Source organism: Pseudonaja textilis, chromosome 1 (genome assembly GCF_049901715.1).
Source record: "Pseudonaja textilis isolate UNSWEBS1 chromosome 1, rPseTex1.2, whole genome shotgun sequence".
Lineage (NCBI taxonomy): Eukaryota > Metazoa > Chordata > Lepidosauria > Squamata > Elapidae > Pseudonaja > Pseudonaja textilis.
In genome coordinates, this window is record NC_141990.1 from 22,845,255 (window position 1) to 22,871,916 (window position 26,662).

Here is a 26,662-nt window from a genome sequence, read left to right on the forward strand (position 1 = left end):
CCCTATTGTATATAAATTCTGTGATGCAGTATAGAATCATGGTAATGGTTTAAATGCGTTCTAGGTTTTCCTCAAATTTTGTAAGAGTAGGGCCTATACGAAGCCTTTCAATACTGGTAACAAAGAGAAAGAAAGGGAAGAGAGGGAGGGAGGAAATTGTGGGGCTGCATCTTCAGAAATGTTCCCAATCTTGGATTTACTTTCTTTATCAGGCGATAGAAAAACTTGTCTGTATATTATGCTAGTCTTTGAAACAGCTCAGCATGGCACAGACAGATAACAAGAACCGTCTTGGGATGGTGAAACCATTAATACTTTTATTTTTTTTTATAATAATTAAGTTAGAACAACAAAATCTTGTCTACAAACTCATGAAAGATAACATCTTTAAAAAGAGATCTTTAAAAAAGGAACAATTGAACAGTACCCATCAATGTAGGCCTAAACCACTCCTTGCAAGGACAAACTCTTTCAACAGGACTGACAGACATGACCAGAAGGATCCTGACCAGAAGGTGGGATCCTGCAAGGTCTTCCCCTTTAGAGTACAGAGCCTCTATTCCCTCAAGCACCATGTAAGCTGATAGTGCCAGTTCACAAAATGAATAATGAGATATGTTACAATTGAACATATAGTTGAACATATATGAAATGGGGAAGGTAGGAGGTCGCTATCACCCTTTGGTCTCTTCTCAGGAGTTATATGACCAGAAATCTCCAGTCCTTATTACCTTGGGAGGCAATACATTCCCACTTTTCATGTAATCACTAGTGAAGTTGGGCAGGATAAGCTATTTCAAGAATCGTACGGCTGTTCATGTATTTACACTGCAGGCTAAGCCACAATAGTCAACATGCTATGTTGAAACAAAGCAAACCATGTGATGGCTTGACTCAGTGTATGAATCAAGTCACAGATGTTCCTGCCCATCCATTACTCAAGGGTAAATCTATTCAACTTTGCCACCTAAACATCTGTCAGAATTGGAAATTTAAGTATCATTGGATCTTTAACCGAAGAATTAAAATGCATTTAAAGTCATTCATACTGATTGAAGACAGTAAGGAAAAACATCCAATAAATTCAACAGTTAAAAAAATTACTATTATTTTGTGACATTCATTCTTGTAAGTTTCCAAAGTCAGGCAAGCTACAATAGGAAAAAATATTTTAAACATCTGCTTTATATATTTGTGTTCCAAGTGCCCTTCTTCCTGACTCTTACAAAGGAACATTTGAAATCATGAACTTCTCATACTCAGAAGGCCAGGCAAGAAGAACTTCAGCTTAAGGAATGGGACAAAAGATTATGCATATGAGGATACTCCAGATGTTTTCCATGAATATCTACGTAACATTTTAAAGATCTTATCTTCTTCTTTTCTTAAGGCAAGATTTTATCCAATAGCTCACTGATCTGCTGCCTTCCAGCCACTGAGTTCAAAGGCACTGACATATGTAAAATGTATGTTTATCAGATGCACAAAATGCAAATTGTATTGCATTGATTTTAAGGCAACTTAAATCATATTAAACATTTTAAGCTACCTGTGTTTAACTTTGGCTGTATTGCATTTACTTTCTCCCCTTCAAGATCACCCCTGCCCATTCATATCCCCTTCTGCTTTTTCACTAGCAACTGCCTAGCTCTGGGCCTGCAAACAGGTTGGGAAGACACAATTGCATTTCTGCCTGACTGGGAACTACCACAATTAGAACACAGCAGGCTGTTGTAAGCCCATATAGTCCAGATCAACATCTCTTCCGGTGTGGAAGAGACATTCTCCTTGTCTTGAGGCATTTAATAGGCCTTCCCAGACAAGGTTTTCCTGAGTGAGTGAGTTTAGTCAGGCAGCAGGAGTCCACATGTAAAATGGTTAACTTGCAAGCCCGTAACTGTCAATACAGGGAATTAATCAGGCGTGCGCTTGTGACATACTCCCATTTTTACCTTAATGACTGTAAGTTTACTCTGTTCTGAAGCCACTGTCTTCCTATATTTAGGCATAGCAATTTTTGCCTCTATGTTTTGTCTCTAAAAAAACCCGTATTCTGCTCCTGCTTAGCCTGGAAACACAGCTGGGCAAGCACTGGCTGCAGGAGATGCCACTGAGATGCTTGCTCAGAGATTCTTCTGGAAGCAGCACAAACATGTAGGTGCGGCTGGAATACTTTCCAGGTGGTCTGCCCCAACTCAGGACAAAAAATGGACCTCAGTGGGTTAACTAAGGTTTGAGAAAAAAATTGGGTCGAGAAAGGAACAGGATGTCCATACAAGTGCAGAACGCTTTTGGCTTTGTTTTCACTTCCCTAGGGTGCCGTTTGCCCATGAGGGAAAAGTGTCTAAATGGAACATGAAACGTCCCCAGGTGTTGATGGCCAGAGTTATGCAAATGACTCCAATGATGTTCATCACAATTCCAGTTTTAACCTGGAGCGGAGACAAAAACAAAGAAAACAATGAGCAGTCCAAAGGTTCTGTGGCTCATTCATAGAGCAAGCAAGAGGAAAAGTCATTAGCCCCATGTCAGACTGTGATGTTTTTATATCGGGAAGGGAATCACACCATTCTCCCTGTTCCAGGAATACATTGTACAAGTACCCTTTGCTCCCCCTTTTGCATATTCTGGGAAATTCCAAAGAACAAAATGAAAACACCAACAACCTCCCCTTTCCATTTAGAACTTAACACCGTCACTGGGGGAATTGTAGCATTGGACCCTCTGAACATACAAACTAGACTCAGATTTAACTGAGACTCACTATTATGCAAGATTGTTCCAATCATCAGAGATATATACCTGTTTTATTCTAAAGAGAAAAAAATCCAATGCTGCTGAATTGCAGGAACAGCCTGAATAAGCTGCTATGGGATAGGATGGGAAATTTCGGTCCATTTTGTTACTGCTTCTTCCTAATTTGTTTTCTGCCTTCAAAGTGGGAGTTACAACACTAGTTTTATGGAAACTGGGGGGAGGGGGGGTTAGAATGCATATATCACTGAAAAACCACTGAGCTTTTCTGGTGCTAACAGTAATTTATATCCTACTTTTCAAAAAGTAAAGTGTAGTATTTCAACAAGTTCTAAATTAGTAGTAGGAATGCCTCAAAATTTACACTTGGACACATGAAGATAAATCCATTTTTTCAAAACTTTTATTTAAGTCTACATTCCAATAGAAGAAAAAATATCTGGCTTTACTAACGCTGCCTGTTGTGTGAGCCTTTGCATACAAATGTATAGAGCTTTTTCTGACAGACACAAGCATTTTGAGTGGTATGCCTAAAGACGTACTCCCAAAAGAAAGCAAGTTCAGGATAAAAAATGTGTTTTAATTGAGCCAATTTAAACCAAAATTCAATGGCAACACAACACCTAGCTTTACCCTGATGGATACTGAAAATCAAAGAAAAGTCAGATCTAGTTGCTATTTCCATGGAAGATAAACCCCAGTATTGAAAATTAGACTAAAAAAATATTTAAAAATAGATTTCATTTCTATATTCCTGTCAGCTGGATATATCCTTGAAGTTATTCAGGCATTACTAACTCGAAGCTTACACAGAATTACAGTATAAACTTGATAACTAAAATCCCTTTCAATTGAATAAATAATTATAGCTTTTATATTTGGGTTGACCCCCAAGATGTTGGAAATACCTCTACTTAAAAAAAATACCTTGCCTTCTTTTTAAAAACTTCAGTTGAAAGCAAAACTGCCAGCTTACCATGTCAGCTACGTGGAGATGGCCATATGAGAATACAATGGCGTTTGGAGGGGTTGCTACAGGAAGCATGAAGGCGAATGAAGCACTGAGAGTGCCTGGGATCATGATGTACAAAGGATTGACTTCAATGGATTGTGACTAGACAGATAGAAGCAGAGAAGGAATGGGAAAGAAGGGAGAGAAACATTTACAGTATTGAACTGACATGTGGAAAGACATGCTGGTCTGAAGCAGCAAAGGAATGTTTTAGAGCAGGGGTAGTCAACCTTTTTATACCTACCTCCCACTTTTCTATCTCTGTTAGTAGTAAAGTTTTCTCTAACCGCCCACCGGTTCCACAGCAATGGTGATTTATAAAGTAGGGGACAAAACTCCTACCACCCACCATGAAAGCAGAAACGTCCACTAGTGGGCGGTAGGGACCAGGTTGACTACCACTGTTTTAGAGGCTCCCCCTATCTATTCTAAAACCACTTCCAGGATAGAAATACAACATAAAGGAAATGGTGGAGCCGGCCAAGCATTTTGTACTCCTTTCAGAGGCCATAAACAAAAGTCAAGGTTGAGGAAATCATCATTGTGTCTTAAAGGACCAAACTAATGTATATCGGTCTCTTGACTGCCACACCAGAAAAAGAACAAAATAATTTCAGAGGCACAGGTTGTCCCATAAGAATATAGCCTTGGCCTAAAAAGCTGTTGGGCAGAATTGATATGGTATTAAACAACAGGTTGTGATTCAAGGGTAACTCTTCCCACAGTTCAAAATAACAGACCTCTCTCCAAGTTAGGAAGAAATCCGGAAAGCAGTGATTTCTACATCAAAAATATATCTTCCCTTACATACTCTTCAATGGTGGGATTCAAAAACTTTTACCACTGGTTCGGTGGCCGTGGCTTGGTGGGCATGCTTTGTGCTTGGTGGGCACACACTTTGCGTGCACGCGCATGCCAAACACACACTTTGCGTGCACGCGCATGCCAAACACACACTTTGTGCAGGTGGAGTGGCGTTTGCGCAGGCACAGAGGCATTCCAACTCACCTCCTGCAGGCCTGCACTCTCCCGGTCACTTCAGCAGCTGCCTCTCGGCACTCTTCTGGGCCGCGCAAAGCAGCTATGCTTCAAAAGCGGAAGATAAAGGTGTGTATGGGAGCCTGGGCGGGTGGGTGGGCCCAATAGCAGAGCAGCGGAAAAGACTGATTTGGTCTCCGCTGCTCATCGCCATTGGTAGAACCGAGCCGAACCGGTAGCATACCACCGATACTCTTCCCATACAATAATAGTTGCTGCACTTGTACACTGGAGACAAATTCCTTGTGTGCCCAATCACACTTGACCAATAAAGAATTCTATCTTGCAATTTGATAGTGTGATCAGATTGTACTGAAAAAAATGAAGCATGCTCTAGGGCAAACTTGCGTTGTCACAGTGGCATAGTGGCATCACATGACATGTCGTGACCTTTTGTTAAACTGGGCATGGGCGTGGCCAGCGCGTGATGCATCCAGGCTGCAGGCCACAAGTTTGACAGCCCTGTTCTAGGGCAACTGCTCTGAGAAAGATTATCTCCGTATACAAACAAAGGAAGCATAAATATTTACTCATCAATTCAAAAGCTCCCTCAATATTTTTGTCCTTTTTTATTTTCCCTTCCATTGAAATCTGTTTTACTCCCTTGTCCTTCAAAATTTCCCTACAATGCTATTGTTCTCATGGTCATGCTGGCTCAATCCCCTATTCTAACATCCTGTTCCATTGTTTTGTTCACATAACATGCTTCACCTGGTTTCTGAATTAACCCATTGTCTGAATTCGCATAAACACTGAGCCATAAACTAAATTTCACACAAGATGGAACATCACAAAAAAATTAACCAAGGCTACCTTGCTGTAGGAATGCAACTGTTGGCTTATCTAGTTAACCGATCTGATTATATATGTATTATATATATATATATATATATATTATTGTGTGAACATAGCTATAAATGCATAACTGAAATAAATGTACCTTCAACTGCTATTTACCCTTGATTTTACTTTCTTCCTTTCCTATTCCTTGTGTTGAAATATTGTGTGTATGTGACTTTAGTAATGGATCATCTTCTTTATAACTATGCATATTGATGACGTTATCAAAGCAACAAATCATCCAGTTGGTCCTGCTGCTTTCAATTAATCAAAGAAAAGTTACCTCTTGGAGCCCCAAACTGAATCTGATCCCATAAAAGACCCTAGATGATTCCCCAAGCACCTAATCCAGAAGCCTGGATATTCATGCACCTTGCTGGAATGGTTGCATTAGGCCTTACAAAACAAAATCCTCAAAATAAATATTGGCCAAGAAAAAAGCTTTACCAGTGATGCAAAGACAGGCAGGAAGAGGGTGGCTGTGGCCACATTACTGGTACATTCGGTGAAAATGGCGATGACAATAGAGAGAACAACTGCAATGGCCCAGGGAGGAATGGTTTGCAGTGGAGTCATCTGATTCCCCAGCCATTTGGATAGCCCTGAAGCCTGGTAGATAAAGGGAGAAAAACCAAGTTAGAAAGAAAATCCCCTAAAATAAAAACATTACAAAACTAAATTTATATAATACACAAGATCTCCATTTTTAAAATGGAATAGCTGTATTTAGGAATATGATTTGCCCAAATAAATAAGTCATGTTTGTCTTAATGTGATGGGATAACTTACACAACGTATTATCACAGTGGCTACAATATGCTGAACCACAATCTACCCAACCCATTTTAATGTAAACTAGTGCAAATCCAGGCGTATTCCTCTCTTAACTATGAAGAAAGATTGTGCCCTGCAAAGATGAAACATAAGCCCTCATAGCTAGGTAAAAGTCAACTTCTCCTTAACAGTGGAGATCTTTTTATCACCCTCCAGTTTAAATAGAACCTCGAAATTCAGAAAAAAAGTATATCTCTGTATAGTAGGTCTATGGCCAAACAACTACTGGCTATCAGAAGGGTCATAAATACAATGTTCAGATCAGAATAGTGGAAATCGTGTCTGGATAAGTTTAGCTTAGAAACAGATGAATTTCACATCAGTCACACTGGAGGAAAGGAGGAAGAACATCTGTTTTTTTTACTGCCCCAGAGCAGTGGTGGGATTCTAATTTTTTTACTACATGTTCTGTGGGCGTGGCTTGGTGGGCGTGGCAGGGGAAGGATACTGTAAAATCTCCAGTCAGAGGTGGTATTTGCCGGTTCTCCGAACTACTCAAAATTTCCGCTACCGGTTCTCCAGAACTGGTCAGAACCTGCTGAATACCATCTCTGCTGCAGAGGGAAGGACTAGAACCAGGCAGTAGGAATTACAGGAAAGCATACTGTAATTTTTGGTAATTCTCAAAAGAAATATCCTAACACCAGTCTACTCTGGGCAGTACAGATCGCTTTGCTGGAGAGGTTTTTCCCCCTTTCATTTAATTGTGCCTGATATTGAAGACTTCCCCTACAAGTTCCCTTCAGTTTTTCTTGCAACTTGTTTCAGAAGTGTTTTCCCATTGTCTCCTTCCTAGGACAAAGTGACTGGCCCAAGGAGGCTTTGTGCCTAAGGCAGGCCTAGAATTCTCAGTCTTCCTGCTTCTAGCCTGAAACACTACACCAAACCAACTCTCTGGTGGAGCTTAAACAGCAATTTAGTTAAGGAAGCTGCACTGACATCTCTGACTAATTGGGAGACTGGATGCACATGATGTCTAAGATCCCTTCCAACTCTATGGCTGCGTTCACACATAAATTACCCCGAACCAGCAAAACTGTTCTTACAAATAATTGGCAGAATTTAGCCATCCCTTCATAACAAAGCTGCTTGTTAGAAAAATGGGTTAATTTCTTAGCCGCATACCTAAGGATATAACATTATGGAGACCTTGGTGCTCTCTGAGCTTGGTTGTTTGCTTGCAGATGCTTCATTATCCAACTGGATATCACCAGTGCATGATGTTATCTAGCTGGGTACTGATATATCTGCAAGCAAACAACCAAGCCCAGAGACCATCAAGGACTCCACAATTCAACTCAGATCTATAGATATTCTATTAGATGCATTATTATTCCATGCACCATTTTTTCCCCAACCCAGCTACTTACTTGATGGCTATTGCAAGTGGTCTATTAGCCAAACATAGCTCAGTAAAGAATGTCATGGACCCTTTCCTATGTTTTATTTATTTATTTATTGATTGATTGATTTGATTTGATTTGCCAATCGCTTACAAGATATAAGTATAAACATGAATAAGAATACAGGAAATGGGTATGAATAAATAGGGACAATAGGACAGGGACGGAAGGCATGATGGTGCACTTATGCACGCCCCTTACCCAACTTTTTTTGCCTGGGAGAGAAAGCAACAATCTCAACTTTTATTCCATGAGGTGCAAAACATATTATACTGCATATTCTTCACATATACAAAGGAAGCAATGTCCAGTTCCACGGGAGCCACATAAAATCCCCACACAACTCTTTCCACATTCATGAGATGTGCACAGGAGAATTTGCCTATTTACCTTAAAGCTATGAGAGTAACCCACAATACATATCTGCCAGCTATAGAGGAAAAAGCTCACAGTGTCTGCTTCTAGTCAGCCAGAGCTCAACTATAACTTGAAACACATCAGAATATGAGCATCAATATCTTTTGGGTGACCATATACCCTGCAAGGCATTAACACCAGAAGAAGGGATGTGCCCGGCTGGGAGGCACAGGAACCTCTTTGTCTGGCTCCTGTGTTTCTCTCTCCTGCCAAAGCTCTTTCAGGAGAACAAGGGCAGCCTGTTCCTTACAGTCACTGACTGCTCAATTTGAATGGCTGGTATTTTTGTATTAAACCTACAATTTAAAATGTTGCCAGATGAACCATGCTGAATAACCAACAAGCTTGCAGCCTAACTATTAGATGCTGCTTCCCAAGAGCTAAATTTAGGTCAAGTTCTCCTTGTCCTGATGCCATCTGAATGCAAACGGCAGCTGCCTGCCAGTCAGGAATAAGCACTCTGGTTGGGTGCCAGGCTGCAGGCTGAGGGGCTCTCCTTTTGAACCCCACAGAACCTCATATGCACAGTCCTGAGTGGTTTGCTGTTAGCAGCCACAGTTGCAACAGCAAGCATGTTTCCTGGAAAAGCAAAGCAGAAGGTGCTCATTGATTGGTGCAGTGTGCTGGCTCCCAAATCACTTGTTTTGTAATCAAGAGTTCTCCAGAAAATGTAGGACATGGGTTTACCCAAGGACTTCAAAAACTTATGTCATAAGATACTGATCTTTTCCTTTTCTGAACTGTATTTAAAGCCCAGGATGCCCTAATATTACCTACAAACATGAATTTGGGAAGAGAAATTATCCTTTGTTTGTTTGTTTAGGTCTTGAATTTTGAGGCCACATGGTTGATTTATGATATTTTAAGAACTACATAAGTAGCATCCCCCCCAAATTCAACAGGCTCTGCTGACATCCTAATCTCAGGCCTGGGAACAGAAGGAGGTCCTAAGAGACTCCCAGAACGCTTGAAGAGTGGAAGCCATGTGTATCTCCATAGATATCGAGCAATCATTTGAGGCATATTGGTACTGTTTCACTGAAAACTCTACATTAGACCAGAGGAAAATCCTGATAATCTGACCCTCTGCATTGTGCAGTCCATGAGAAGGTTTGTTGTTGTTGTTAAGGAAAAAATCTGCTCCTCACAGCAGTTGCTATCAATAGGGCTGCATTTGGATCCTGAGCAAATTTTATGCAAACAGAATAACTTGGTGAGTCTAATTTAGAGGTCAGTTGAAAAATAACCAGGATTGTGTGTGGACTGAATCAGTGTTTAGTTTAACCATAGTTTGAACGAGCTACAATGCCTGAGTTTATACATCACACTAAGAGATAAAGCATGATCTATAAACCATAGTGGCCGGGTCCATCCATTGCATAAGCTATATCCCCACAAAAGTTCAAGTTCAAATTCAAACTAATCACGCCTAGTATGTTAAGTGAGTGCAGCTGCCAAATTTCTAATTAAACACACTTTAACCCAGGGGTGCCAAACTCACGGCCCACGGTCTGGATGCATCACCCGCTGGCCATGCCCACCACCGGTTTACCAAAGGGGAAAAAAGTCATGATATGTGATGACAATGTGACACTGTGAGTTTGACACCCCTGCTTTAACCAATTCAATTAAAATTTGGCAGCTGCATTCACACAATATACTAAGCATGGTTAGTTTTCACTTTGTGTGGCTTAACTCAATTTACAAACCTTGCCTGTCTGGCTCAATGTTTGTAAAAATATGTAAAAATATAGAAACTCTGTGTAGAAGTATAGGACTTTGTGCAATGTAGAAATGTCAATTTAATCACAATGTTATATGGACACAGCACAGTAGAATAGGAAAAGAGCTCAGAAGGCTGGGTTTATAAAAACAACAATAACACTCAACCTGGTAACTACAGCATGATATTTCCATCATAGATTGGATCAGGTTTGCAAAATACGTTAAACCACAAAAAAACATTAAAGCAAGCAACAAGTAATAATGCAGCCAGCAATTCTGTCTTTTTACACTGATCCATGTGGGTAAGGTGCAACCATTGTGAATGGACTGGGTTTCCTACTGTAGGATGAATGCTACCAAAAAGAATTCCTGTTGCAACTGAGTCTAAACATTACAGGAAACAAGTGCCAAGGACTTACATCACTTCCATTGGCCAAAGCAAAGCCACCTCCAAGTAGCAGCACAATGCTCCAAGGCAACTTCTTCTGAACAGTATTCCAATCCAGCAACGGGCCTGGGAAAAATGGTTCCTTCATAACTGTAGAAAGAGCAGGATAAGCTAGATATGTAGGAGGGCATCTGGAGTCAGAGGAGGAAATACTTTATTGCAAAAACCAACTTTTTCTTTCCAAGAAAATAGATCAAATGCCATTGTGAGGAATGCATGTTTTTTCTACACTCCACTGTAGAATGGTATCCATTGTTTATGTTTCTGGGACACCTCTAATACAATCAGAACATTCCCCACCAGCAACACTTATAGAGGCCTAGTCAACAAGGAGTAGCTATTTTATATTTCTCTCTCAGCCTTTTGAACTAAAACTAATCCTCCCTTACCCACCTCCACTCATTCTCATTAGGTTTTTATGCTAGTTATATTATACTTGTGACAGTAGGGAATATGCATATTTCAAAAATGCTTTGGAAGAAATACTTTGTATACAAGCAAATACAACATCTCCCTTCTATGCACTACAGCGGTTTTTTTTCCTCAGCCTGCCATGACTCACGTCCTTGTGTGAATAGGATCATTCCATTCAATCTGGCAACATGGAACATCACACAGCAGCCTAGGTCTCAAAAGCCGTCTGATGCCATCCCTTCCTGCTCTGCTTCTTGAGAAGAGACTGCTCTTCTGTAGTTCAAAGGCAGAAGATAAGCTACCTGAAAGTTTCCAGGACTAAAGGAGGAAAGTAGTGGTTTTCATCCTTTACCTTCCTCGGCCTCTTCCAAATCACAGCTGTTCTGGCTGCAGAAACCACATCTGGGCCTTGTGGAAGGAAGAATGAAGAGCAGTAGGGCCACAAAAATGGCCACAGTGGCATCAGTTACATACCTGGAATGAATTTTAGAAAAAGATAAAGAAGACCTGAGAACTGAGGCCCATCTCATTTTTTTTTCAGCCCCTGAAGCAACCAATCAACCAGCACCCAATCAAGAGCCCAGCTGCTAAGCATCTTGAAGTGTGCACAAGCCACTCTGTATGAGGGAATCAAGATCACTATCCCTCGGCCCACAGTCTCTCCTGGAGTATGTGTATCATGCTCTGTTTGGTAGTGATTTAGCAAATCAGTAAGATCTCCCTCAACTTTGCCTCAATTAACCAAATGTCAATGTTTCAACTTCTTTGAAAAATAAACTATTTCCCGATCAATTGTATGACTGACTCGGATCAATATTTGTCAAGAGTCTCATGTTATCTGACCTCTCTCCAAATAGGTTAGGATGATGTCCACTGGATTATCTCATAAACATCCTGCAGAGAGAGGCATGGTTTGCCCAAACTGTTTACTCATAGCTAAGGAGAGATTTGAACTCAGTATGGGATGACAGAATGCCACATGCTGGTCATTGTACTATAAAGCCTCAGTTGCAGCAAAACTGCTTGCAAATTCTCTGCTTTCCCTCCATCTGGACTGGATGCTGCTAATTCACATTTATGTCTTCAACATATGCAAGAGCCAGCAGTGCTATGTCGATTCACTGTCAATCATAGGCTCTGTCCTATCTGGGAAGATACCCAAAGCTCTTTCAAGGTAGAATCAGTCTTTGCAAGGCAGTTGTAATATCCACTCACTCTTTTTCTTTATTGAAGAGAACAGTTGCCCAGCCTGGGATGAAGCCTGGATCTCGGGTGAACCAGAGGAGAATCAGCAGTGTGAAAACCATGAGGACATTGATTTCAGCAAAGGAGATGGGCCCCAACTTTCGGTACTCCTCCTTCAACACGTTAAGAGCGGCCTTCTCTTTCTCACTCTTTTTGCTTCCACAACCCCAGGTTTTCCGAAAGCTGAAGGCAGAAATGAATGGTCAAGCTAGCTGGCCAGGTTTTTCTTGCCAAGTGGGATAGAGGAGAGATGAACAGTGGTCAGCATTCTATGACACTAAACTATGCACTTTACATGTGCTTAGTACCTTTGAAGATCAAATTAGTACAATTAGTGGAAACTAATCAAGGAGAGAAGCAGCCTAGAACTAAGGAGAAATTTCCTGACAGTTAGAACAATTAATCAGCGGAACAACTCGCCTCCAAAAGTTGTGAATGCTCCAACACAGGAAGCTTTTAAGAAGAGGTTGGATAGCCATTTGTCTGAAGTGGTGTAGGGTTTCCTGCCTGGGCAGGGGGTTGGACTCGAAGACCTCCAAGGTCCCTTCCAACTCTGTTATTCTATTTTTTTTTTCTATCACTCAGAACCTTCAGCTGGCCAGAGTACAATGACCCAAGAGTTGCCATAAGCATATTGTAGTGGCGCTGCAGGCTTTACACTAGCTCCCTGTTGGTTTCCACGTTCAATTCAGAATGCTGCTGCCTTTGGCTCCAGGGTAACTAACAGGACCATCTCGTTCAACCAAAACTGACCCACTGATTCCTACATCTGAGGAGAAGCTGCTTGTGGTTCTTCATTACAGGTAATCCTTGACTTACAGACAGTTCTTTTAGTGACCGTTCGACCAGTTTTCACACTTACGACTTTTGCAGCATCCCCATGATCCTGTGATCAAAATCTAGACGCTTAGCAATTGACTCACATTTATCATGGTTGCAGGGTCCTGGGGTCACCTTTTGCAACCTTCTGACAAGCAAAGTCAACGGGAAAACCAGATTCACTTAACAACTGGGTTATTAACAGCTGCAGTGATTCACTTAACAATTGTGGCAAGAAAGGTCGTAAAATGGGGCAAAATTCACTTAACAAAAGTCTTATAAATTTTGGGCTCAATTATGATTGTAATGTGAGGACTACCTGTACTGCAATATAAAGGGGGCTGAGATGCACAGTCTTTTTTAAGGGGCTGGTCAGATTGCCTCTCTCTAGACCTCAGATGTACCTCCTCATTCCTCACCTTCCAGAAGCTATTAAAAACCAAACTGTTCTGGACACTGAGTGCTGATTAAGAGAACACTAATGACTGATTAATAGATTCTTGCATTGGTTTAATCTTAGTTTATGTATTTAGTAGGGCCATTTTTTATTTCCTTGTGGTGCACCTCTGAGAGTTCTACTTGTAAGTGGGTGGAATTGAAATAACATAAACGAAGCAAAAGAACTGAGCAACGGTGATATGAAAGGACAAATATGAACAAGAAATGACAAGCCAGCAGAGGTAGGTGTGTTAGGTCACGCGATCATACTGGGTAATTTATTCAGAACAGGGAAAGAGGTGAACAAGAGGGAAAGGGGGCATAGCAGAAAAGTGCAGGCCACAAGAACAAGGAGCAGCCAAGATATAACAAGGAAAGAATAGAGAGGAAAAGTGAACGTATGGAAAAGGAAATAAGATAGTTTGGGGAAGTAGCTGTGCATGGTGGGAATTATCACTGCAGTTTGGGAGGCCTCAGTAGAGGACAAAACCCAGTCTAGAAGCAAAGGAGATGGATTGGCATAAGCCAAGAGGGATTCCATTCAGCTCACAGATCTTAGGCTACATTCATATAACTTGTTTAATCTAACTGCATATAATTAACTGATTTGTAGATTTATACCACACACTAAGCCACGAATAGCTTTTTAAGACTTTCATTAAAACTAACCAACAATAGTATGATGTGTGAATGTGATTGCTGGATATTTAATTGATTTATGTACATTGTGCAAATGTCCCACACTCACACATAGACTATCCCTTATTCAGAGGAAAGAACAATTGGGAAAAATAAACCATGAAGAGATCCATTTGGCCCTAAAATTTCCCCCCCAAAGCTGCATTGCTTAATTTGTCAACACATGGTCCCAAAGATACTTTTTCCAAAAGGTAACTGGATTTTCTTGGCTTTTTTCCTTGAAAACTTTACGCTTTTTATCCAAGCAAACAAACAAAAAAATTCAAAGAAAAAAAACCCAAGAAAGTCCAGTTGCTTTTTGGAAAAAGCATCTTTGGGACAATCATGAGCTGGATGATTGAGAATCTCCATAGATTATTTGTCAACATATTATTCATTCAGTCGCCCAAAACTTACTTAAATCCCATAAAGGAAAACTGAAGCCAAAACCAGGCCAGGACCAACATCAATAACATATTGGGAAAAGCAAATCCAAACCAGGAAGCAAAATTCACGATGTCATCATTTCTGGGAAACAATCTGTTTGCAAAAGGGGGGAAAAAAGATGTGATTATGCTCTCTGATCTATTGGCCTATGGCACACCGAAGGTAGATTGGGATGGGTACAGTGATGGGATTCAAAAAAATTTACTACCGGTTCTGTGGGTGTGGCTTGGTGGGCTAGGTGTTGCTTGGTGGGCGTATCTTGATGGGCGTGGCAGGAGAAGGTTACTGAAAAATCCCCATTCTCTCCCCCACCCCATTAACCTGCTTTCCAGCTCCGTTCTCCTGTGCAGAGCAACAAAAGAAGACCCAGCTGATCAGCTGGGACTCGGGAGGCAGAGAATAGACAGGGGCGGGGCCAGTCAGAGGTGGGATTTGCCGGTTCTCTGAACTACTCAAAATTTCCACTACTGGTTCTCCAGAACTGGTCAGAACCTACTGAATACCACCCCTGGATGGGTGACAGTCAACTCTGGGAAGCTCACATAATTTAGGGTGCTAACAACGAAAAGGATCATGTCCTCTTTCACAAAAGGGAATCCAATGGGGCAAGATTTGGGTGGGTGCTTTAATACCACCTTGGGAAAATGCATTTCTCAGTGAGTTCACAATTACAAGGAACATTAACCTCAGTTGAGATCCCAGGAGGAACGAATGAGTTTTCAGGATAACAAAAACCACTTCCCATTTTGGTTTTAAAAGTCGTAAGTCATTAGAGCACTTACTGATTCATCTGACCTTTCAGGACCAAGTTAGGGCCTGTCCCTGTAAGGGTGGCTGTCCCACCAATGCTTGCTGCGTAACACACACATAGGGTCATTCCCTTGTTAATGCGCTTCCTTGCTTTCCTGTCTTGCTCTCGGGAATCATCAGGAAGGTATCCATTGTCTAGAGATGGAGAAAAATAAGCACTGCTTATGCACTCACCCTTGTGATGAGAAGAAACAGCAGGACACAAAATTAATAGCAGAAGAACACTTTTCAATTATGCTCCCAATACCTTCTCTCAAAGTTCAAAAGCCAGAGAGATAGCGTCTTCATTATCTGCCCTACACACCTGCTATTTGGAAATGTATTCTCTCTGAACACGGAGTTTTCATTATGCATGACTGATAGCTTCTAGACTATGGAGTTTACAGATGGGTGGGTGTTTAGCCAACAGACATGATTATATCTTCTGCCAACCAACAATTTGCTTTAGATTTCATCAGTGAGAACTATTCCCAGGCAATTGTTCTTTTCAGGCTGGGAACTGGCTGGCTGAGCAGAAAGATTTAAAATATAATGTTTCAGATTTTAATTGGATTTGATCAGTTTTGTCACAAAAATTCCAACATACTTGGTATGTTAACCATAGGGGCTCAATTTACACATTGCAGTAAGCCATACTGTGGTATGTCGCAGGCGTATAAACTTGGCTCTTGTGGCTTATCAACTTTGGTTTATTTGTTTACTGAATTTTTGTACTGTATTGCCAAAACTTGTGATACAATGTGTGAATTCAATTGGGGCCTATTTAAGCAAGCACGGTTAACAGAACAATGGCTTAGCATGGTGAATCACGCTAGCCAAATAAGGTTGTGGGGTCTGTAATATTTGAGGCCAGTTTGTCCTCTCTAGGCTAAAATGGTGGACGATAGCTTGGAACCTCTCCAGTGTCAAGGTGGCAGTCACCTTATCTTTGACTGTTTTATTATTGCACTAGTTAACAGAAAACACCTTTTGTTTATCTCCATTTATGTGATTGCTCTATACAGTGATAAATTATGGGTCCAAAGGCAAAAAGATAAATTGATCCAATCTTCAATTTTAAAGGGAAAGAGAAAACCTTCGCAGAATTGAGGGGTACAGGAGTACAGAGGTGAGCCAGCAGCAACTGTTAGTAAAACATGGGCATAGTCTGGGACAAAAGGAAAGTATGAAAAAGAAAGATTGCCCTGTCTTGACTCTCTTTGGTATGACAGTAATGTTTCTCAACTTTGGCAACTTTAGGCTATGTGGACTTCATTTAGAATAGAATAGAATAACAAAGTTGGAATGGACCTTGGAGGTGTTCTATTCCAACCCCTGTATTAGACGGTAGGAAGGGGAAACACTGTTGGGCTTTCAAAATTCTATTACTACAGCCTATATTAATAAAGCAGAGTTCCGGTATTTCTTCCACTTCAAAGGGCAGACACGTAGTTGCTTAAAAAGCTATTAGTTGGGACTGCTATTTATGTTCAGAGTTTATGAGTTAAAGTCTTTTAGAATAACTGAATTCATTTATGCAAGTCAGGATTTCAGTGAATGAATTGAAACAATAACTTGGACATGAGGTAAAGACTTGGACAGGAACATGGCAGAGTTTAAAGCTTGAGTTATTAAATCACATGAAAAATGTATTCAAAAATCCTGGGAAACAACAGGTCATAGATGTTGAAACAATGTTGAAATGAAATAAAGATATTCAAGATTAGACTCACAGCATTTGCTGTGATTAGATTTTTTCAGAGCCACAATATGGGTCTCTATCCTGCATTTATCTCAATAAGGAGGATCTTTGGCATGAAATGCTAATAAAATCATGCTTTTTCCTATCTTCCTCGAGGTAATTCACAAGAACAAGTTGTTTAATGGAGGGGTTTTTTTTAGCAGCAAGACCCAAAGTAATTAAACCATTTCTTTTTTTTTTTCTCTCTTTCTTTTTCCAGAATAATCTCTTTCACTTTGCATTCTGGAATGATGAAATTTTTAAAATAAATTTTATTAAAAAAATTACAAATAATATAAGAACACAAACTAATATAGAGTAGAGAAGCAAAGAAGGGAAGGAAAAAAGCAAAAGTGCAGAAAGAAGGAGTAAAAAGAAGCTTTGGCTATCTATTGTAGCAAATATAAGTATAATTACAAAATTATCTCTTAATCCATGATTACAGTATAAAAAAGGCTCAATTTTCCTCTTTGATCCAGGCTTTTTATTCTGATCGTCAAAATTACAAGTCTAAGTGCATTTTTTTATATTCCATGTAAAAAGTCCTGTTTTATGTAAAAAAATCTATAAGAGATTTCCTGTCAGCCATAAATATACGATAGATACTGTCTTTTGTCTGATCAAAGAAGTTAATCCATTATCTTCTCCATTATCTTCAGCATCCATTTCTCTGTTGTGGGTAATGTCAAACCTTTCTGGGATGGTGCAATTATTTGATCAGCAGACTGCAGTTAATTTATTGGGTTAGGAGGAACTGAAATGAACTAGCACCTGTGTGTGTGGAACGGGTGGGTTAGGTTAGGTATACATTTCTGAGCTCCCGTTCCTTTCAGTTCAGATGGAATGGGACCTTCTGCTATCCTTGCTGGAATTACAGTAAAGAACATGTTAATTCTTTGAGAAAGACAATCTTGAAAATACAGGAGTGCTGAGCCTTGTAGGACTTTGTAAATTAAAACCAGCAATTTGAATTTGGCTTGGAAGCTTGCTGTAGTGACTGCAATGTCGGTGCAACACCGTTCCTCCCATTGATTGTTAGATGCTGCATTTTGAATCAACCACAATTTCTGAGTTGTTTTCAAAGTCACCCCTATGTAAACAAGTTGCAGTAGTCCAGTGGTGGGATTCAAAAATTTTTTACTACTGGTTCTGTGGGTGTGGCTTGGTGGGCATGGTAGGCATCAGTTGGTGGGCATGGTAGGGGAAGGATACTGCAAAATCCCATTCACTCCCCACCCCACCCCACTAACCTGCTTTCCAGCTCCGTTCTCCTGTGCAGTGCAACAAAACAAGACCCAGCCAATCAACTGGGACGCTGGAGGCAGAGGATAGATGGGGTTGGTGGGGCCAGTCAGAGGTGGGATTCTGAATTACTCAAAATTTCTGCTACCGGTTCTCCGAACTACTCAAAATTTCTGCTTCCGGTTCTCCAGAACTGGTGAGAACCTGCTGAATCCCACCTCTGCAGTAGTCTAAACAGGCAGTGAGGGCCTCAGAGTTATAACACTTCCATTCATTAATGAGATGGTCTAATAATTGTATTGCCTTCATTAATGTCGACAGCCCTACTAAACATCATCCAGAGGTTTTATATAACTTTTAAACATCTTTATTTAGCTATGAATCTGATGGCTATGCATGGATATTTTCATTACATTTTAATCTTTTCTTAGGCTGTAATACACCTCCAATTACGTTTCATTATTGTACATTGAAAAGGCTAATAGCTTCGCAACTGGAGGTTAATTTGTTAGATATAGGTAGTCCTCGACTTACAATCATTCATTTAGTGGCTGTTCAAAGTTACAACAGCACTGAAAAAAGTGATTTATGATCAGTCCTTGCATGCTATTTTACAGCATCACCACTATCATGTGATCAAAATTTGGGTGCTTGGCAATTAGCATGTGTTTATGGTGGTTGCAGCACCCTGGAATTATGTGGTGCCATTTGCAACCTTCCCAGCTGACTTCCAATGAGCAAAGTCAATAAGGAAACTGGATGCTCTTAACAACTCCATAATTCATTTAACAACTGCAGGGATTTGTCCAACAACCGTGGCAAAAAGGTTGTAAAATCAGATACAACTTGCTTAACAACTACCTTGCTTAGCAACAGAAATTATGGTCCCAATTGTCATAAGTTGTCATATGTGACAATTTTTAAATCCTTCATAACAAGGGTATTCTTTGGCTGGGGGGACTTTGGATCCACCCTGTACCAATTCCACCATTTAATCATTACACCAGACTAGAGATCATATTTATATGTTCTACTACTATTATCGAACATACATGCCTCCTGAAAAAATAAAAAATAAAAAATGAACATCTGGGTAATGGTTAAAGAAACGTTGAATATATAAGTGCAAGACAACCTAGAGCGAAAGTACACAAAGTTTTTACATTAGCCAACTTGAAATTCAATTCTCTTTCTTGGAGCCAAAATTGAATTGAATCGCACCAGTGATCTTGGGAGTGTCCTGATAAAATTATTGCCTTGTAGACTGAAACAGCAACTTTAAAATAATATAATTTATACTGCTAAGTATGTGAAGAGCAAATGACATAGTGACTCTAACAAATCAGCAAATTTTTTATCATTATTATTTACATTTGGCCTTATAATATTGACTTAAAGGTTAACCAAGCAGAAATTAATTGCTTCTTGATTAATGTTGTTCTTCCAGAGATCACAAATAATCATGCTATTATTTAGCTACACATTAACTTCTTCAATAAATAATTATTATTAAATCTATAACAAAAAAAAACCATGTTGGAGGTGATGCTTGTTAGGTAGCTTACATTACCTCAACAATGCTTACTTTAATGAATTTGCAGTATTGAAATTTGTTCCCGCTATATATTTTTGGTGTTTTATAACAGTCTTTTTAAAAAACTTTTTTTCAATTTATTTTAACGAGGATCAATAGTTTTGAAAGTTGGTAAAGAATCTACTGATCTACACATCTGCTGATTATACACATTATTATTTAATTCTTAGTTAAGTGCTTATGCTAAAGTTTTGATTCTTGCATACAGATTATAAATGAGATTACCTTTGTTTAGTTACCATCTACAATCTGGTTTTATGAAAGGGCAACAAGCCTAATAGTTGAGTATTAACTGATTATTAACTATGCACCTTCACAAAAATTGGAATTGGCGGTAGAATTTCATTGGCAGTAGAAAAGGGTCTTTTGATATGGTGAAGCTGACATTTATTGAAACAAGTTTTAGTCAAAATAATTGGATGAAAATGTAATTGTGCAATTCTTCAACCAGACTGATACAAATGGAATTATCACCTCAACTACCATGAAGCTGATTAAGGTTTTCTTTATTTTCTCTTATATTTACCGTAATTTAATATTGGAACTATTATGCCTGTCTTATTAAGGGCATAAAAGCAACTAAATACATACCAGTAGTTACTATATGTTGATAGATTATTTTTGTTGATCAATATGAATGTTTTTGCCAAAATGTATTGGTATAATACAAAAGTTTAATTCTCAGGCTTCTCAATTAATTGATCCATTTCATATACATCTTGCTGGTTCTAATGTGTCCAGAGATATTTCTAAAAAAAGTAAGTTTTACTTGTATGAATTATTTTAAATAAGAGATTTTAAAAAATTTATTTGTAAATGAAAATATTTCAAATTATAAATAAAAATTAATTTTGCCTAGTCCAAGAGTGCTAGTGACATCAAAAGTTCTTAGTTATCAGTAATGAAGTGTTTTGGATTATTCCAAACCTATGGGGCTTTCTTTAATGGATAATTAAAGAATAGATTGAGGACACTATTAATTATTTGCAAGAACTTTGAAATAAAAGACTTAGAATGTAACATATTGAATAATCAATGGCTAAGAATCTAAAAGGCTGTTCAGTAGGTTTCTTATAATCTTATGATGAGATTCATTCAACAAAAGGTGTTTTCATGTTTATTGGAGAATGTTTAAAAATTGAACAATATTTAAAAAGAGTAGGTTGTCAATATGTTAAAAATATAACATAACGGAGCGGAGTAACATACTGTATGTGATATCAGCTTGTCCAACGACTACCCTATTTATCCACAAGTCTGAATATGGTTGTGGGAACAATAATGTGTTTTAAAAATGTGGATGTGATTTTCAAGTATGTGTTGGAGTAGTGTAATCGATCAACATATGAAGAATTATAATTCTAACAAGAGTAGGATAGAGGAAAAATATGGGAAAAATACATCCTTTGATTTAATTATTTACATTTGCATTTAATAAAAACTGTGATAATATTACTATATGTGACCCAGATTTAATACTATATTTTTAAAAAATGTTTCCTATAATATATGATTTCTTTGTTCTTGTTCTTTTTTCTCTTGTTGCAGATTACTCATTTTTCTTTTATTGTACTTCTGTATTTCCTACTTATTTCCATATATAATGCACTTATGTGACCAACTGAAAATAACAAGGGGCTCTAAAGAGCAGGAAGTACAAAAAGTGCACACCTAAAATACTTAGTAGCTTCTGGGCCCTACTTATGTCAGCCAACTGATAATTCTGTTTATCTTTAAAAGAACGTGAGATTCTCATTTAGTCTCATCCATGTTATAACTGTGTCATTGCACTTTCCCCTATTTAGTTCATGTAAGTGTTTTTGCAGCTTAGCCGGGAAGCTGCCAAGGGTGCAAATCCTAAATAAATTTCAGAAACGCTGTTTCCTCCCATCTGCTGGGGAAGGAATCCACTTACCTTGCACTGAGGAGGCTCCTGTGGCCACCTTCCCTTCCAGTTCAATAGCATTGTTTATGTGTCCAGCAGTTGATTCCATGACTGCTAGGTCATGTTCTGAATTGTTCATCTGCTCTAGAACAGCCTGGATGATGGGGACCATCATGGCGGTGGTTGCTGTGTTGCTGATCCACATAGACAGGAAAGCCGTAACCCCCATAAATCCCAACATCAGGCTGAAAAGAGACACAGTGAGGGGGAAAGAATCTCATAAGTTAGAAGCACATCTGTATTTAGGCCTTCCATGCTGCCATCTGGTGGTGATCTGGGGTTTTGCTGCCCAGATCTGGAGCCTCTGTTAGCTCAATGGATCTGTTGAATGAGGATTAACTCCTTGAGATCAGACTGAAAACCTATGGATTTCCCCTTGCTCTTGTACAACCAGCACCTGCATATTCAGGAGGGGAGAAGGGGAGAACCTCCGGTCATACATGTGCCATTTTGGCATAATAGCCTTAATTTCCCCTACACATTTAATCCAGCCTGGCCTAACTTTGGAGAAAGGGAGAGAAGAGTTACTACTTACAATGCAGGCTTTACTCCAACAATTAGCAACACCCTGAGTGCAATCCGCTTGTGCAGGTTCCAGTGTTCTACAGCCACAGCCACAATCAGGCCTCCAATAAAGAGCATATTTGTGTCCTTTAGGTACTGCATGCATACCTGAGAGGGACAGAGGACGGCAAATGTAGCATTCTTCCTGCCAGTGAGCATTTGGACACATGCAGAATGCATGTCCCTTATCAGTGAGGGTGCCGCTTGCCTCTTACGAGTTAGAAGGAAGGAAGCTTTAATATAGAATAAGGAACTAAAGCTGCTTTTTCCAAAAGGTAACTGGACTTTTGAACGTTTCGCTTCTCATCCAAGAAACTTCTTCATTCTTCAAAACAGCTCAGAACTGAAGAAACTTCTTGGATGAGAAGTGAAATATTTTAAAGAAAACACCGAGAAAGTCTAGTCGCCTTTTTGGAGGAGGGGAAACCATCTTTGGGACAACCATAACCTGGATGATTGAGAATCTCCATAGACAACACTATAGGAGTCTATGTTACAAAATTAATCCAGACACTCTTCTTATCACCTCTGCTCTTTTTTCCCTCTATTCACTTCTAATTGTACAGGACACCTGTGTTTGTACAAACTAAACTGGATTAAAATAAGGCTGAATATTCTTGTTTCAGCATATAGTTGGACCTCCAGCCCTCATCCTAGTATATTGTGTGAATTAGCCCACCTTTTTCCGTGATGATGATTTACTGATTTGAGAATAACATATTACTTGAACATAACAAAGCAACTGAACATAGCAGTTGTGTTCTGTTAATCCACATTTAGGGTTTTGTGTGAACACAGTCAAAATTTCTCATTTTTTTCCCACTGGATGAGGATTATGGGATTTTGTTTATTGAAATTCAGTTCGTGATTTCAACAGGAAAGTGAAAACTAAAACTCTATGATGAAAAGGGTTTGACCATCATTGCTTTTGCTCCTACCTTTTTGGATTCCAGGATGCCAAACAATGGGAATAAAATGACTGGCAAGAGAGATGTAACAGCCAAGGGAATCACCTCTGTGCACCAGTACACAGCCATGAGAATGATCACATAGCCACATTTGGCCTCCTGTGGACAAGGAAGCACATATTCAGACACAGAGGTAGACATAAATATATATAGCATTTTAAGCACAAGCTATGATATTAGGGTGCCTAGGATGTATTCTCAGGATGCAAAAACTGCAGCCTATGGCAGGGGTCTCCAACCTTGGCGAGTCTTAAAGTTGCCAAGATTGGAGACCCCTAGCCTATGGCATAAAACTCATCAGCACAACATTCCTGATCCACTAGTCATTTTTCAACCTTTGTTGACATGATGCATAAAGCCTGGTTTGCTTTCAAAGCAAAAGATATTGAACATTCCTGCCCTAAAGAAAGAGTAAGTTGTGTGTGTGTGTGTGTGTGTGTGTGTGTGTGTGTGTGTGTGTGTGTGTGGTGTGTGACTTTTGGGACACTATTTTAGTAGCTCTAACTTCTCAGAGTAGGATAGATAAGTCAGGCCCTTAAGAGGTACCAGAAGTATTTCTCAATCTTGGCCATTTGAATACGTTTGGACTTCAACTCCCAGGATTCCATCTGGCTATGGAATTCTGGGAATTGAAAACCATACATCTACAAAATTGTGATGCGATACTGGAAGCAAATAAAACAATCTTTCCAGGAGCCACTAGCAGCCCTGATTTCCTCATCTATCAGGAACGGAGCTAATTATTCCTGTGGAAATTTGATCCACAGGAGGGATTTCCCCCACCTTCACAAGTTCCTGCCTGTAATCAGAACGAAGATGCTAAATCACAATTTAAGTGCACGCAACTTGGATAATATTGCATACACATGCCAAATTAAACTGCTGATGAGAGAGTAAACTAGTCTGGAATTTGTGAAGTAATTTTCTTGCGGGAAGACTAATTGAGTGGTCATAAATGGTGCTTAAAAGCTCTTGGGTGCAAATGCTTCATACTTGTTAATTTTCCGGTGCCCAAAATGACTATGTATAAAGCCTTACTTGAGGCTAACAAGTGGATTCATGCCCTGCCAGACTTACAAGTTTCTCTCTGGACTAAACAAGTGATTTTCACCAATGCAGTAGAATTTTATATTAACTCTATCATGCCTAATGGGAGGAAAGGTTTATTGGATACTAACCACAGGTGCCTTAAAGTACCTTAAAGATAAAGAATGTAATTTGCCTTTAAGGTAATAGAAGATATTTGTTACAGACCAACACCCCTATTGTTTGCCTAAAAATTACTATGTAATGTTTGTCTTGTGGAGAGGAGGGTTGGGTGTTTTTGCATGTGCAAAACAGACTTCCATTATTTCGCCACTAAAGCAAAAAATAGGTATTAATTATAACATTTCTATTCAGCTCTATTTTGTCTGCAGCATAGACAAGAAACCATATGCCCTTCAGGTATTTTGACTTTAAAAGTCCCCAGGAATTTTAAGGGGATGTGAGCTTCTACAAATATTTGGGAGATACCAGACTGATTGCCTGTATTTCCAGATGTAGATCCAATGATTCAATTGTTAATCAGATTTAAGGTCTGTATGTTCTGCGTATTTCAATCACTGTACAGTGTCAATTGAAAATGCCAAAAGATTCTCAAGATTTTTTTGAAAATGTTTCCTGATCTTATCTATACTTCACTACCTAGAATGGTGCTTCCCAAACCTAAGTATATCACCCAAAATTGAGTAAAAGTGTCTTTTCTTTGAATAATGACACACAAACCCATTACCCAATCACAAGAGGGATATTTAAATAAGACTTTCTGATAAGCGGTAAAAAGGATGTTCTGATAAGTGGTTTTGAGTAATGAACGAAAAAGTTTGGGAAGTGCTGACTTAGAGGATTGTTCAATTAACAGCTTCCTCTGCGTGTACCGGAGAGGAGTACACTAAGATCTAGATACAGATACAGATAATCAGAGTTGGAAGGGACCTTGTAGGTCATCTAGTCCAACCCCCCACCCAAGCGGGAGACCCTACACCATTTCTGACAAATGGCAGTCCAAACTCTTCTTGAAAGTCTCAAGTGATGGCGCTCCCACAACTTCCGAGGGCAAGCTGTTCCATTGGTTGATTGTTCTCACTGTCAGAAAGTTTCTCCTTGTTTCCAGGTTAAATCTCTCCTTGTTCAGTTTCCATCCATTATTCCTTGTCTGGCCTACAGGAGCTTTAGAAAATAGCTTGATCCCTTCCTCTCTGGCAGCCCCTCAAATATTGGAAGACCGCTATCATGTCTCCCTTGGTCCTTCTCTTTACTAGACTAGCCAAGCCCAGTTCCTGCAACCGTTTGTTGTATGTTTTAGCCTCCAGTCCCCTAATCATCCTGGTTGCTCTTCTCTGTCCTTTTGCTAGAGTCTCAACATCTTTTTTATAATGTGGTGAAAGAAAACTGGATGCAGTACTCTAGATGTGGTCTTACTAAGGCTTTATAGAGTGGTATTAGTACTTCCCTTGATCTTGACTGTATCCCTCTGTAAATACAACTTAGGATTGCATTTGCTTTTTTGGCTACTGCTGCACACTGCTGGCTCATATTTAGCTGGTTGTCCACTAAGACTCCAAGATCCCTCTCACAGTTACTGCTATTGAATCTGGTTTCACCCAGTCTATATGTGTACCTCTGGTTTTTCTTGCCTAAGTGTAGGACTTTACTTTTCTCTACATTGAATTTCATTTTGTTAGATATGGCTCAGTGTTCTCGTCTGTCAAGATCCATCTGGATCTTGACCCTATCTTCTTGGGTGTTAGCTATTCCTGCCAGCTTAGTATCATCTGCAAATTTGGTAAGTTCCCCTTCTATTCCCTCATCTAAATTGTTAATGAAGATATTGAAGAGTACTGGGCCTAAGACAGAACCTTGTGGCACCCACTGCTCACTTCCCTCCATGTAGACTTAGACCCATTAAGGACTACTCGTTGAGTACGGTTTGCCAGCCAGTTGTGAATCCATCTAGTGGTGGTGCTATCTCTTCCACTTTTTTCCAGCTTACTAAGAAGTAGGTTGTGGTCTCTGTGTGTACACGCAGAAGAAGTTCTCTGTGCAACTCAATGCTTTGCACCTACTCACCCTTAGAAGAAACGGTCTCTTTGCTTATTTAGAGCAAATAATTAATTCAGAGGTCAAAGAGACAAGGGAGGCTTAGAAATTAACAAGCCAATGTTGAGGAAAAAATTAAGGAAGAAACACATATTTGTCGTGTGAAAAAAAGGTCTGGCTGTAACTAGAGTGAGAAAAAGCAGAACAATTGGTTATTATCCCCCTG

The 26,662-nt window shown here is 39.6% G+C and overlaps 1 protein-coding gene across 1 annotated transcript in view; it reads right to left on the reverse strand.

Moving 5' to 3' along the window:
* Positions 1–291: 291 nt before the first annotated feature.
* The window catches only part of SLC13A5 (solute carrier family 13 member 5), a 30,951-nt gene continuing 4,580 nt past the window's right edge, over positions 292–26,662 (reverse strand). The window contains exons 2-12 of the mRNA XM_026708526.2: positions 23,326–23,454; positions 22,359–22,495; positions 21,794–22,008; positions 15,295–15,457; positions 14,483–14,605; positions 12,101–12,313; positions 11,238–11,359; positions 10,443–10,561; positions 6,092–6,253; positions 3,731–3,868; positions 292–2,432 (exon numbers count right to left, since the gene is read on the reverse strand). Of these exons, the coding sequence (XP_026564311.1) occupies positions 2,304–2,432; positions 3,731–3,868; positions 6,092–6,253; positions 10,443–10,561; positions 11,238–11,359; positions 12,101–12,313; positions 14,483–14,605; positions 15,295–15,457; positions 21,794–22,008; positions 22,359–22,495; positions 23,326–23,454 (1,650 nt within the window). The 3' untranslated portion in view covers positions 292–2,303. The remainder of the gene's footprint in view (positions 2,433–3,730; positions 3,869–6,091; positions 6,254–10,442; positions 10,562–11,237; positions 11,360–12,100; positions 12,314–14,482; positions 14,606–15,294; positions 15,458–21,793; positions 22,009–22,358; positions 22,496–23,325; positions 23,455–26,662) is intronic.